The sequence below is a fragment of the Dendrobates tinctorius genome, unplaced genomic scaffold, assembly GCF_039654945.1.
Source record: "Dendrobates tinctorius isolate UK_male_01 unplaced genomic scaffold, ASM3965494v1 ptg000035l, whole genome shotgun sequence".
Taxonomy (NCBI): domain Eukaryota; kingdom Metazoa; phylum Chordata; class Amphibia; order Anura; family Dendrobatidae; genus Dendrobates; species Dendrobates tinctorius.
The window spans coordinates 65,449,781-65,464,214 of record NW_027361703.1 but is presented as its reverse complement, the minus strand read 5'-3'; the positions used below and the strand labels follow the sequence as shown (position 1 = coordinate 65,464,214).

The 14,434-nt window shown below is 42.8% G+C and overlaps 1 protein-coding gene across 3 annotated transcripts in view; it reads left to right on the top strand.

Annotated features, from left to right (window-relative positions):
* LOC141087762 (pendrin-like) overlaps window positions 1-14,434 on the top strand; it is a 323,429-nt gene that overhangs the window by 220,890 nt on the left and 88,105 nt on the right. For all 3 annotated transcript variants that reach the window (XM_073573563.1, XM_073573560.1, XM_073573561.1), the window contains 2 exons: window positions 3,834-3,911; window positions 13,343-13,438. In XM_073573563.1, the coding sequence (XP_073429664.1) occupies window positions 3,834-3,911; window positions 13,343-13,438 (174 nt within the window). The remainder of the gene's footprint in view (window positions 1-3,833; window positions 3,912-13,342; window positions 13,439-14,434) is intronic.

The following is a 14,434-nucleotide window of genomic DNA, read 5'->3' as shown; positions in this document are numbered from 1 at the left end:
TGCAATTTGGGAAGACGGGATTGAAAAAATCTCCTTGGAGGGTGTCCGATAAACTCTATTTTGTACCCGAATGACACCAATTCCGCCACCCATGCGTCGTGTGCCACCTTGACCCAGATGTGGCGGAACCTGAGCAGACGACCGCCTACTCTGCTGTCCTCGGGTACCTGATGCCTCAAGTCATTTTGTAGAGGGCCTTTGGGACCAAGCTCCCCTTGACCTGGGTGGACGGCCCCGCATCCTCCCCAGCGGGTTGGCTCTATACGTGACCTGGCGCTCTCTGTCTTGGTTGTGACGAGCCGGGGCAGTAGAACCGGCCGCTGATGCCCATCCTGGGGCGCGAAATGCTCGAAAGCGCGCCTGTGGTTGACGAAAGGGCGGTCTGCTCTTCTGCTGTGGGAGAAAGCTACTCTTTCCCCCTGTGGCATCTGAAATAAGCTTGTCTAGCTTCTCTCCAAAAAGCCGATTACCCTGATAAGGCAGAGATGTTAACGACTTTTTAGAAATCGAATCGGCCCGCCATAGCCTTAGCCACAAGGCTCTCCTAATGGCGATAGCGTTTGCTGCGGCTAGCGCCCCGCAATTAGCCGCATCCAAGGATGCATTAATTAGATAGTCTCCTGCCATCGAGATCTGATTTGCTATCTCAGACACCTCTACCGGCAAGTCTCTGTCCTGCAGGACTTTGTTCAAAGACTCCGACCACGACATCATGGCCTTGGCCACCCATGTTGCTGCGAACGAAGGCAAAAGCGCTGACCCTGATGCCTCATACACCGAGCGGGCTAGACCCTCTATGAGCCGATCCGTGGGGTCCTTAATGGAAGAACCACTAGTCACCGACAACAACGATCTTGAAGCCAGGCGTGACACTGGGGGATCCACAATCGGAGATTCTGCCCACTCTTTACAGAACTCTGGTGCAAACGGGTACCTTGTCTCTAGCGTTTTCTGCCCTGAAAAACGCTTGTCTGGGCGTTCCCTGTGCCGCTGCACCGTGTCTTCGAATTCTGGGTGAGTGCTAAACACCCTATGTGAGCGCCTGGCCTTTTTAAAAGATATTTTATGCCCTGCGGTCAGGGAGACGTCCTCCTTAATACCAAGAGTCTGATTGACGGCCTCAATGAGACTGTCTACTGTCTCCCGACACCCGGGAATATCCAGATCCAAGGCTTCCTGCCTGTCCTCATCCGAACTCTGCTCGCTCTCAGACAATGGTGATGGAGAGCGAGACGCCGCACTCACAGATGCCGAAGCACCGGAGGGGCCCGGAGACGCCATATGGGTTCTTCCCCTGTACGTCTCCTTAGAGAGGGTACGGCCCCTGCAGGCCGGCGGCTCATGTGAGGTGGATGAACCTTCCCAAACCGGAGAGCCGTTGTCTCTACCCCTATCCGGGGCCTGAAGGGTCTCGATCGCCTTCGTAAGTGATGCCATAGACCGAGACAGTGATAACGCCCATTCCGGGGGCTCCGACCCCCTGGACTCCGTTGGCGGGGAGGGCTCCTGGGCGCGTTCGGAACTATAGGCCTCACATATCTTAATAGTCTGCGCTCGCGTGAACACAGCCCCACAGGAAACGCATGCGGTATAAAGGAAGGTGTGTTTCTTCCCTTTTCCAGACATACTGCAGAACAAACGGCCAGAAAAAAACCTTTTTCTATTTTTTTTTTTTCGTATGGCATCCAGGGGTATGAGGAGAAGGAGGACAACCTGCCCTAGTGTGGCCAAGACGGGGTCGCACTTACCCGAGCTCCTGCTGTCTCCCCGTGCTCCTGTGCTGCTGCTGCTCGCTCCCAGCTACTGGTCTCCCTGGGTAGGCTGCGATGCTTCCTGACCGCGGCCTACCCCATTCTGACGCCGCTGCCCCTGCCGCGCCGAGGAAGCCCTCCTGCTCTGCCTGCAGGCAGGAGAGGGGAGCCGCTCCAGCCCCTGGAGAGTACGCCGCAGCCCTGGCCTGGAAACCTCCCGCTGCCCAGGAGCCCTGCTTACCCTGAGGTAACCCATATCTTCAGACGGTGCAGGCACCCTAGCTCCGTCCGCCTTGGCTGGGCGAAGAGAGGGACCGTCCGCCACCACGCAGTACCGCCACCTGGCGTTGGTGTAGCCGTGGGGCCGCACAGACTAGTCTTGTGCCTCTGTGCAAGCCCATGGTTTCGCTACCTAGGGGTGGACAGGGCTAAGTCTGGCCTATTGTCCCACGTCGCGGGAGAGAGAACGTGGAGGGACACTCGCACGTGGTCGCCCGATGATGGTTTGGGGAAATCGGATCCTTTCAATAGGATGCGTTGCCCCTGTCATATCTTCTTTAAAATAAAAAATAAAAAATAGATGTCTGGGGAAAAGTCCCAGAGATGTCCCTCGGTGCGGGAAAGGATACGCGGAGGGATACTCGCGCGTGCTCGCCCGTTGATGTTTGGGGGAGATCGGACCCTTTCAATAGGGTCCGTCGCTCCTGTCTCCTCTTTATAGTAAGAAAACGTTAAAAAAAAAAAAAAAATAGTCTGGAGAGACCCAGACTGCGTGTGCCTCCATCAGACACTAAGCAAAAACTGGTTTCCGCCCGCTATCGGGGCGAGGGTGTATGCGGCGGAGGAGGAGCTAACTTGTTTTTTTGTATACTTAGTGTCAGCCTCCAGACGGCAGTAGCACACACCCACAGTCTCTGTGTCCCCCAATGAGACGAAGGAGAAAATATAATACAGAGTAATAGAGAAGATTAAATACCATGCAATTGTTTAGGTGCCTAGTCTCCATTTTTTCAACCTATTGATCTGGGATGTGTTTTGGTTTCTTTTTTTTTTTCACTATGTACATCTATTGAAAGCTTATGTATTTTGTGTATATTTAATATTCTCCCTGGCATTCCGCTCCTGCAGGTGTACTTATCTGCCTTGTTGAGGGCAGAGCAAAGTACTGCAGTGCGTAGGCGCTGGGCCTCTCTGACCTTTCCTGGCCCCTGCACACTGCAGTACGTTGGTCTGCCCTCAACAGGGCAGATAAGTACGCCTGCACAGGAGCACAATGCCGGAGAGCCATGAAGCAAGCAGGAGGGCGGCGATTATAAGAAGATGGGATGCGCCTGACCCGGACCTGTGACACCCATCGGACCGAACGCTCTGCAGTCGAGTATAATAAAAGTTATTTTTCTTCTCTTGCAGGTCAGATCGTGGGCTTATCTACAGCATTATAGAATGCTGTAGATAAGCCCCGAAAGGCGGTGGCCATAACGTGTATTGGTCAAACCTGGTGACAGATTCCCTTTAAGTAAATTATGGTAATAAAATAAATGTTTTTATAAACACTTTCCTTTTCTGTTAAACCACTTCTTGATACTCAAAGTTCCAACATTATAGCGGTCGGTATGTTCTAATATTTGGTATAAACTGCATTTCATTAATCTGTCTAAACCATCTGGATTAGCAAAGTTGTCGAGAAAATGAACACATTCACTATTGCTCCATTTAATACTGCTCCTACTGATGGAGGGCATTAGACCAGACCTGTCCTTGAATATCTCTGAATGACAGTGTCTTCACTTGTAAGGAGCTGATGGGACAGGTCTAGCTTCATGCTCCTCTGGTCTTCTCTAGTCTCTGCCATTTTGAGAATAGGAATACTGTGCAGTCTTTGACCAAGGCTGTATTAACAAATGGGTAGAACGCCACAAAGAGGTTGGAGAAAGTGCTACAAAATCATGTTCCCAACACATTTATTAAAATAAAGACACAGTGGACAAGCCCTTTAGTTCATGTTTGTGTAATCACTTGCTGCATACCATTCAGTTATGTGTATCCATGTGTTAATTAATGGTAATATCAACTTTTTTTTAGATTGCAGGTTTAATTACTGCTGCAGTAGTTATGATTTCCTTGCTGTCAGTTGGCACGTACCTGGAGCCTCTTCAGAAGGTACCTGATTTTTATTTTGTGGATTTACCGTATATTTAGCTTAATTGCACTGCCTTTTTGTTTTTTAAATCTATGCTTGTATTATATTAGAAAGTCTAATTACGGTTGTATAATTTTGAACATATCAGCATACTGTAGTTCATATTCCATTTTGTCGTTAGAAAGGCACAATGAGGTGGAAATACTTTTTGGAATGTTTTTTAAAACAGAAAACAGAATGTACATTTGTCCATTTCCTATACAGATCTATACAGAGCTACATGCAGTAGGTAAATTGTTGTATTTGGCTCATTTAGTACATATTTCACATACAGGCATTGCAGATTCACAAATAAATGGAGTAGAATCAATATAATCCGGCCTGATATAGTAATACCAGAATAAAGGAATAAGGTTATAGGCCCAAATAGGGACGGACACTATAGGGGAAAACTCAATATGACATATAAATCTTACAAAGACATGGAGTCCTAAATCCAGCATGTAACAATAAATGGAATCTTATTGAAAAATTACACTAACAACAAATATATATATATATATATATATATATATATAGATACACTGCTCAAAAAAATAAAGGGAACACTTAAGCAACAGAATATAACTCCAAGTACATCAAACTTATGTGAAATCAAACTGTCCACTTAGGAAGCAACACTGATTGACAATCAATTTCACATGCTGTTGTGCAAATGGAATAGACAACAGATGGAAATTATTGGCAATTATCAAGACACCCTCAATAAGGGAGTGGTTTTGCAGGTGGCAACCACAGACAACATCTCAGTACCAATGCTTTCTGGGTGATGTTTTGGTTACTTTTGAATGTTGGTTGTGCTTTCACACTCGTGGTAGCATGAGACGAACTCTACAACACACACAAGTGGCTCAGGTAGTGCAGCTCATCCAGCTCATCTTTGCAGATAAGGCGCTAAGGAATTAGGACCAGGTGTCCAAGAGGCTGCGCTGTAAATGCCGATGTCAGAGGTTGAGAGCGGCATTTACCAGGTCAACAGCTGTGTATACGGCTGTTAGAGCCAGTTGACTAACACAGCCATTGTCTGCTGGGAAAGATGAAGGCTCAGCTCCTGCATCTGCATCAAAGAACAGGACCAGACATATGACTTACCATTACATTATATATTGGGAAGGGGTTACGTTATATCACATTCACATACCCAGACAGCAGTTAGCAGGGTCCCTATATATAATCCAACCAAAACTACTCTGGCAGAAAGCGGGTAGCATCACAATGACGAGTGGAGAGCACTTTAAGCCTAATAGGAGGCAAGGTATGTCTAAAGGTTCTAGCAGTGGCACAGCCCACATCAGGTGATGCATTTGTGACCAATTCGAATGTGCAAGGTGAAGCCAACTGAAGGGAGATACTGTATGCTGCGGACATTCTGTGATACTTAAAGGGAATCTGTCATCAGAGGCTATGGAGATATACATATGTGGGGTTAATCTGCAGGTTAATAGCATTATTAACCTCTTTACCCCCCAAGTCTGTTTTCATCTTCAAGACCAGGCCAAATTTTTCAATTCAGACCAATGTCATTTTATGAGGTAATAACTCTGGAACACTTCAAGGATCCCACTGATTCGCAGACTGTCTTTACGTGACATACTGTACTTCATGATAGTGGTAAAATTTTATAACTTGCGTTTATTTGTGAAAAAATAGGAAATTTGGTGAAAATTTTGAAAATTTCAAACTTTTGAATTTTTATGCCCTTAACCCACAGAGTTATGGCACATAAAATAGATAATAAATAATATTTTCCACATGTCTAAATTTTCATAAGCACAATTTTTTGAAACATATTTTTTTATTAGGAAGCTATAAGGGTTAAAAGTTGACCAGCGATTTCTCATTTTTTCAACAATTTACAAAACCATGTGTATTAACCCTTTGGATGCTTCACAGGAATTGAAGCAAAGTGGAATGAAAAAAATGAACATTTAACTTTTTTTTCACAAAAATGTCACTTTAGACCAATTTTTGCATTTTCACAAGGGTAACAGAAGAAAATGGACCCCAAAATCTGTAGTGCAATTTCTTCTGAGCATGTCGACACCCCACACTTTATGGGTGCACAGAAGAGCTTGGAAAGGATGAAGTTTGACTTTTTGAATTAAAAAAAATTGGCTAGATTCCAGAGTGGACACCATGCCATGTTTGTTGAGCCCCTGATGTGCCTAAACAGTGGAAACCCCACAAGTGACTATTTTGGAAACTAGACCACTCAAAGAACTTATCTAGATTCATGGTGAGCACCTTCAGACCCCAGGTGCTTCACAAAAGTTTATAACGTAGAGCCGTGAAAATAAAAAAAATCTATTTTTTCCACAAAAAATCATATTTTAGCCCCACGTTTTTCTATTTTCACAAGGGTAACAGGAGAAAATGGACTCCAAAATCTGTTGTGCAATTTCTCCTGAGTACGCTGATACCCTATATCTGGAAGAAAACTACTGTTTGGGGGCACGACAAGGCTTGAAAGGGAAGGAGTGACATTTTGGAATTTCAGACGTTGATGGAATGGTATGCTGGCATCATGTCGTGTTTGGAGAGCCCCTGATGTGCCTAAACAGTGGAAACCTCCCACAAGTGACCCCATTTTGGAATTAATCTAGTGTTTCCTGGTAAGTAAATTTTATAATGTAGTAGCATAAGTTGTGTAGAGTGTATTAAGTTGGCAAACGTGAGTTGTGTAGTGTACATCAGATTGGCAAACGTGAGTTGTTTAGTGTATGTCAGGTAGGCAACATGAATTGTGTAAGTCAGAGATTAATTTAGTAGTCCATGGATGTGTGGTACAATCTGAAGTAAACTTGTATACACAGGCCAGGTTTGTCAGGGCAGGTGTTGCATTGATAAGTGATGTATCCCCTTTCCGTAACATACTCGGCCGAGTATGGCGACCTTCCTTTCTTTGTGGTTTGAAGGACCTCCCCAGGGAAATGTTGGCCTTCAGTTCCTTAAGTACTGGGACCCGCTCCTTCTTGACTTCAAAAGACTAGGGCGTTGATCACTACCTCCTGGAATGGTATGAAGTACTAGTTTTGTCTGCACATCGTGATAGCACGTAAGTGTTGTACATTGCCATCTGTATGATGTGCACTGCCAGCTTCTTGTACCACACCTTGGCTTTTCTCATGGCACTGTACGGCTGGAGGGCTTGATCAGAAAGATCAACTTCAGCAATTTTCTTGTTGTACCCCTGTGCACAGTCTGGTTTGGCTACCTATGTAGAGGTACTTCGTACAGCTGTGGGGGTGTTGCCATCACAATGTATGGTGGTCAAGAAGAGGGCATCCCTCTTGTCCTTGTACTCAACCACCATCATGTTGTCTCTTCATTGGGCACTGCTCTCCCCTTTCTGAGCAGCTGTGCAATTAGCAACTTAGGGAGGTCTCTCTGATGCTGTGTACAGTACTGCATGTTGCATGAGAGGGACTTGAAGAGTGGGATGCTGGTATAAAAGTTATCTACGTAGTAGTAATTGCCTTGATCCAGCAGTGGAAGCTTGAATAGATTAATTCCCTACTAAGCCCTCTTACTGGGCAGGTATTGCCAGAATTTGAGCCTCCCCTTGAAATGTATTAGGGACTCATCCACACAGATGTCCCTTTGGGGAACGCACACCTCCGTAAACTTGTTGCTGAAGTGCTCAATGACCGGCCGAACTTTGAAAAGTCAGTCAAAGTTGGGGTCATCTTAGGGACATTGTGCTTTATCATTGTAATGCAAAAACTTTTGGATTGCCTCAAATTGTTTACAAGTCATAGCCATGCGGAACACTGGAGTGTTGTATAGAACATCAACACTCCATAATTGCCGAAGTTCTGGCTTCTTTACTAACCCCATGTGAAGGACCAGACCCCAAAACATCATTATTTCTACTGCGTCTATTTGAGTACAGTTAGAAAATGATGAAGGGTGATTTCATGCCAAAAATTGTTGGGCGTACAAATTTGTTTGGGCCACCATGAGGTTTATAAAATCCTCAGAGAAAAAGACTTTGAATAGTCTATTTCTGTTAGGTCTGTGGTGTCAAATTTGATTCGTGATTGAGCTACAAAATCAGGAATCTATGGCTCATAAACTTCGAGGGGTAAGGTCCATACGGGGTCAGTACGGTGGGCGCTGGTTCATTTTCTGTCCTGGGGCATCTGCGTGGTTCAGTGTCACTTTAGGAAGGGGAGAAGGAGGAAAAATAAAGAAAGGTGGGATCCTCTCCCTCACTGTAAGTGTCAGAGGCAAGGAAGGTGTATGCCTCCTCCGCTGAATACTGTGATTGGGATGAGTAGGACTTTTTTTTTACGTATGTGGTGTTTGTGTGTGTACCAAATTTTATTCAGGCATGTGTGTGAATATTTGGTGTACACTTTTTTTAACTTAAAAGAGAAAAAATGAATAAAAAAATCTAGAAAGAAAAAGCTAAATATAAAAAATATCAAATTTGGTAAAATAAAAAACAAGCTTAGTAAATGGACTTCAGTAAAAAAAAAACTTACTGAGAGTCTGCAACTGACAGTAAACCTGACTATATTCAGTATAAAATACTGTAGTAGACACCAATTGCTACAGTATATTTTTACAGTCCCTGATCTAGTCTAGATCTAGTTCCCACATGCTTTATGCATCCATTAGCCCTCTGTGTCTGTATTGTTACACACTTAACATTATGGCTGGTCCATACAATCAGGGCAACTGTTACCACCCACCTTTCGTGTCTACCTCTTTCCTCATAGACTGTAAGCTTGCGAGCAGGGCCCTCATTCCACTTGGTATTTGTTATAATCTATGTGATTGTTATGCTGTAATGTCTATTGTCTGTACAAATCCCCTCTGAAATGTAAAGTGCTGCGGAATATGTCGGCGCTATAGAAATAAAATTTATTATTATTATTATTATTATTATTATCTAGTCCTTTCGACGAATCATTTTTTTTCTTTTTTCACACCAAAAACAGAAAAAACAAAAAAAAAGCAAAAAAAAATTTTTTACTGTCCCTAATCTTTTTTCACATGCAAAAATAACAAAACAACCAGAGGCTGATCAGTGATGTTTGTCAGTGATCAGCACTCGATGGCTGCAGCACACACACAGAGGTGGTGCAAAAAAAATAGAGTCTTTGCCAAAAGCGGGCACGGATGCTAATTAGTGATGTGTGTCTGATCTGTGACTTGGAGGCTGTCGGATGCATACACAAAGTGGTGCAACAAAGGGTGAGACAGACAAGGACAGAAAATGGCCTTAAAAACAGCGAGCACATGTGAGAATCAGTGATTTGCATCTTTGATTAGTGCTCAGCGGCTGCAGGATGCATGAAAAATAAAAAAAAATCGCCAAAAATCGAGCGATCAAGTACTGATCAGTGCTCGGCGGCAGAAGGAGAGGTTAGGGAGGGATGAAATGGGGGAAAGAGGGAAGTGGGGGATTGGGGTGGATTAGTTAGGGTCTGTAATCAGGAATGGATCAGGGAAGGATCAGGAGCGTCTTCTTTCTTCTTCAGCTGCAGCACCAGCAAAAGTGATGACAGAGGCTTGAAAAAGTCTGTAGCACCACAAGACCCAGCACAGTGCTACAGAGCAACACAATAACCACCCTGTACATGTTTGTAGCTAGAATGAGGAAGTACAGGGTGGTCACTGTGGTATCAGATTGCATCTGTGCATTCTGGTGTTATCTTCTGATTGCACCAATCAGAGCTAACCCTGGTGATGCCGTGGTTGCTAGGTTCCAGCCTATGTTCGGTGCTCTTACAGCACCAATAGTAGGCTGGGCATTAGTGTTTCAGGTAATTTCATTACCTGAAACACTGAAAACACTGAATGGCTGTTCGATTCTGAACAGCCAATCACAGTGATTGTAGTTGTGGGGGTTTGTCGCCACCCCCTCGTGGAGATGACTCCAGGTGCCCTGCTGCAAGATTCAGCAGTCACCCTAATACAGTGCTGCATTAAAGATATGACGTATCCATGCGTCCAAAATTGTTAAGTACCTATCAACCTAGAAGTATGGATAAGTCCAAGGTCATAAAGGGGTTAACCTCCCCAGTGCCTGCACTTAGCGAAATGCTGCAAGGAGATAATGAACTTTATTCCCCCCCGCAGTGTTTGGGCTTCAGTCACAGGGGCGACGCGGATTCAGTCAAACACAATGATTTGCTGTAACAGCATCCCCAGCACTGACTGACAGCCAACCCCAATGCAGTGCCAGTGTCAGACTGCGCCAGGGGCACGGTTACAGCCGCCGCTGTGTATACTCAGAGTGGTAACTAAACCCACACTGGTGCTAACCCCTGTGACTGAAACCGGAGTGATGCCAGGGGAAGCTAGTTTTCTCCCTGCATCGTTTGGCTAAGTGCGGGCAGGTTACACAGGTCTACAAAAAAATATTTTTTTGTAATCACCGCAGGTAACTTTGTACTTTTCTGAATCATCTTTTTGCCATGATTTAAGAAATTTATATAGTTTTTCTGTAGCACGTATAGTTTCCATGGAGCAGCATCATTATTATAAGGTATAGGAAATATACTGGCGACATTAAGAAAACAGTAATCTACATATCTGAAAAAATGCTTCACCTTACAAAACAGTTTTTATTGAACCAAAATAATTTCATATGCAAACTAGAAACCAAAATATCAGCAGAAATTAAAAGTGCTTGACATTAGACTGTCATTGATGCGATTTTTCAGGGTTGTCCCTATATAACATCCAACAGTAATCTGCCATCATTGAATCATTTCAAAAACCCTGGTAGTGGTGTTCCATTACTTTAATGTCCTGGTGAAACCACTCGCCTTATTCATCGCTTACATCTCCAAGATTTTGAGGGAAGAAATCTAAATATGAATGCAAAAAGTGCATTTTCAGAGACATGCGACATCCAAGACATTGGTATGCATTTAGCACTTCCTCAACAACTTCAACATATTCTGGAGATTTTTATTTTCCTAAGAAGTTTTTATAGATCCACTTGAAGGTTTTCCAAGATCTCAATTCCTTATCATTTGAGGACCAACAAATACCCCTTCCTTCAGTTTTGCTGGTGAAATGCTGGAGAATTTCAGTGAAATGTACTGGAACACTTGTGAATTTGTCTTTGCCATGGCTTTCACGAAGTTTTTAATCAATCCCAACCCTATATGTAGTGGAGGAAGACAGATTTTTGTTGGAGCAACTAAAGGAGTATGCTGAACATTGTCTCTACCTGGAGCATAGATGTTTCTCTGTCCCCAATCATGATGAACATAATGCGCTACTCTATTTCTACTATCCCATAAACACAAGAAGCAACAATATTTTGTGAAACCTCCTTGCCTCCCCATTAGCAGACCAATCACTTTCAAATCTCCACAGATATTCCATTAACAATGCTTATATTGTTTAGCATCCAAAACTGAAAGATTTGCAGAACTTTCCTTTCGATGATATGAGTGCGCAATAGTGATTGATGGTTTCATATTTCCATTGTGAAGAAACACTGCTTTCAAACTTCTCTGGGATGATAATAAACAATCGCCAATCTACAACAAAATAATTTTGATTCAGTTCTTCAAAGAGGCCATTCACATTGTTACAGTGCACTATTGGTCCATCAACTGTGAAAAATTGTTTTAAAGTGTTACTTCTGTCTCAGTAATAACACACCTTTACATCATCATGAAGAAGATTCTTCTGTTTCAACCTAGATGCAAGAAGTTCAGCTTTATCTTTTGACAATGAAAGGTCTCTGATGAGATCATTTAATTCATGTTGAGTAAAGCGTTCTGGCTGCTCGGCTGCTCCATCAGGTACATACTCATCTTGACCTGAGGTCTCCAGGTCTTCGCCAGTAGCTTCTGCTCCATAGTCTTCATATTCCACTTCATTTTCATCCAATCCAGACAACGGTGGTACAGGAACTGGCAAGGTACCATCATGTGGAACTGGCCTAATCGCAGATTCAAGTTCAGGGTAATTAGTGTTATGTTTGTTCTTTGTAGAAAAGCCCTTCAGTTTGACAAAACAAAAATAGCAATCATCTCTATGATTTTTGGGTTCTCTCCAAATCATGGGAACAGCAAATGGCATAGCCACTTTCCTAATATTCAACCAGTCACGAAGACCATTTGAACAACTTGAGCATATCACATGAGGGGCCCAGCTTTTGTCTTCATTCACCAAGTAGACACTTAAAGTACATCTGGTACATCTTTTTAATATCATGCGTAATTGAACGTAGTTGGCCTTTTGGTGTAAAAGAACCACACACATAGCAGAATCTGTTTGGATGATTGATACATTGTTGGGGCATTTTTCTCCTTTAAATCAGATCAAACAGTAGAGTAAGTTCAGTGCAATGGTGGTGACAAACTAAAAAAAAAAATGCGATGAGCCGACCGACTATATGTAGATATTTTCCTAGAGATGACAGAGGCAGCTTGTATTTAGAACTTTATTTACTGGAGGTAATCTGGTAGATAACTATATACAGTTGTGAGGTAAACAGGTCAGGCTATTCCTTACAGATGAACATTTGCAGACAGGCAGTTTCTCAGTGTGATATTGGCTGCTTTCAGGTCCGCTGAGCTGTTTTCTTCCCTCTGAGGTGACCTGCCCTCTCAGAAATGCAGTGAAAATCCTCTCACAATGGTGGCTGTCCGCTGCATTCCCTTCTATCTCCCTGTGGCAGGGCTCAGGTCCCTGTAGAGGCCTGTCTCCTGTCAGTCTCACACACCAGTCCTTGCTCCAATCACCATACTTTTCTGACTGACTCAAATCTTATCGCCTCATAAGTTAGCTCCTCCCCTTAACATGTGACTTTCCGAGAAGCAATCATTAGTTGACTGCACTGTCAATACTCCGTCCCATAAAACTCACTAAAACCTTTACTGATGTTGTCCCTGTAAGAAAATTCACAATTAAGTAAGACAAGCAAAGAAATGGGAATAACATAGGAAAAACCATATACATTGAAAATGCAGAAATAACAGAATAACAAAAATACTTCTATCTCAGAAACTTTATGTGATAGAGCAAAACTAAGCATATTTTTGGAATCAGCACATCAAATGTAATAAAACAGACATATTACCTTTGCTGATGATTTTTTTTTGTGTTGACCAGTGTAACACTATTAACCTCCAGATTAACCCCAAATCTGCAGGTTAACATTGTTTTTTTTTTCTGGTGACAGGTTCCCTTTAAATAAAACTTTAGTAATTTCAAAACTGCATAATGTATTTGCCTTACCTAATTGTACAAACTAGGCAATAGCAGTGGACATAGGATTAGACAGCACTGTATTCATGATTATACTACCTTGTGATGAATTAAACACCCCAACTGTAAAATAACACATTTTTTATTAAAAATACTGAAGTAACGTAGCTCATAAACTGTTAAGATGAGTTCCTTCTTATTACAGTCGGTCTTGGCTGCCATAGTTATATCTAATCTTAAGGGGATGTTCTGGCAAGTGTCTGATATTCCTAAATTATGGAGACAAAACAAGTGGGATACAGTAAGTTCCTATTCTATTAACTCTCTCCTGTCGTAGCATTGTTTTTCTTTTAAATTACTATAGTAGTTATATTTTTATTGACAACTGCCCTTGACTAACATACATGAATATATGTGAACCACTTTAGGGGCTAGGATTCTCTCTCATGAAATTCTTACTAGAGAACTTGATGCAAACCTAATAGTAGGATCACTTCATCAAGGGGCTGTAAAGAGGCCTACGGTAGCCTTTGAAGCTTTATATTTTGGAGCTACAAACACTCTCTGTGCTATATAACATCTGTCTGGCACCTGTTACTGCTATTAGGGGAAATAACCATATAATACTAGGTGCAAATATTTCAAAATTTGTTTGTCTGTTTAATTCATAGAAAATCCAACAGTAAATCATTTTGTATGTTCCGCCACAATGAATAGCCTACATACTGTATAGAGGTACATTAAAGACCACTTAGATGTCTAAAGGCATCGTCTCATGTCTTCCAATTTGGTGGTTGACCTAGGTGATGGATCAGTAATGTGGCAGCTTGCAGGAAGCCTATACAGTCTTATACTTATCAGAAAATAACAGCTAGAGATGCCTAGTAAATAAAACCTTTGGTTTTGTGCACATACAGTTAGGTCCATATATATTTGGACAGAGACAACATTTTTCTAATTTTGGTTCTAGACATTACCACAATGAATTTTAAACAAAAGAATTCAGATGGAGTTGAAGTTCAGACTTTCAGCTTTCATTTGAGGGTATCCACATTAAAATTGGATGAAGGGTTTAGGAGTTTCAGCTCCTTAACATGTGCCACCCTGTTTTTAAAGGGACCAAAAGTAATTGGACAATTGACTCCAAGGCTATTTCATGGACAGGTGTGGGCAATCCCTTCGTTATATCATTCTCAATTAAGCAGATAAAAGGCCTCGAGTTGATTTGAGGTGTGGTGCTTGCATTTGGAAGGTTTTGCTGTGAAGGAAACATGCGGTCAAAGGAGCTCTCCGTGCA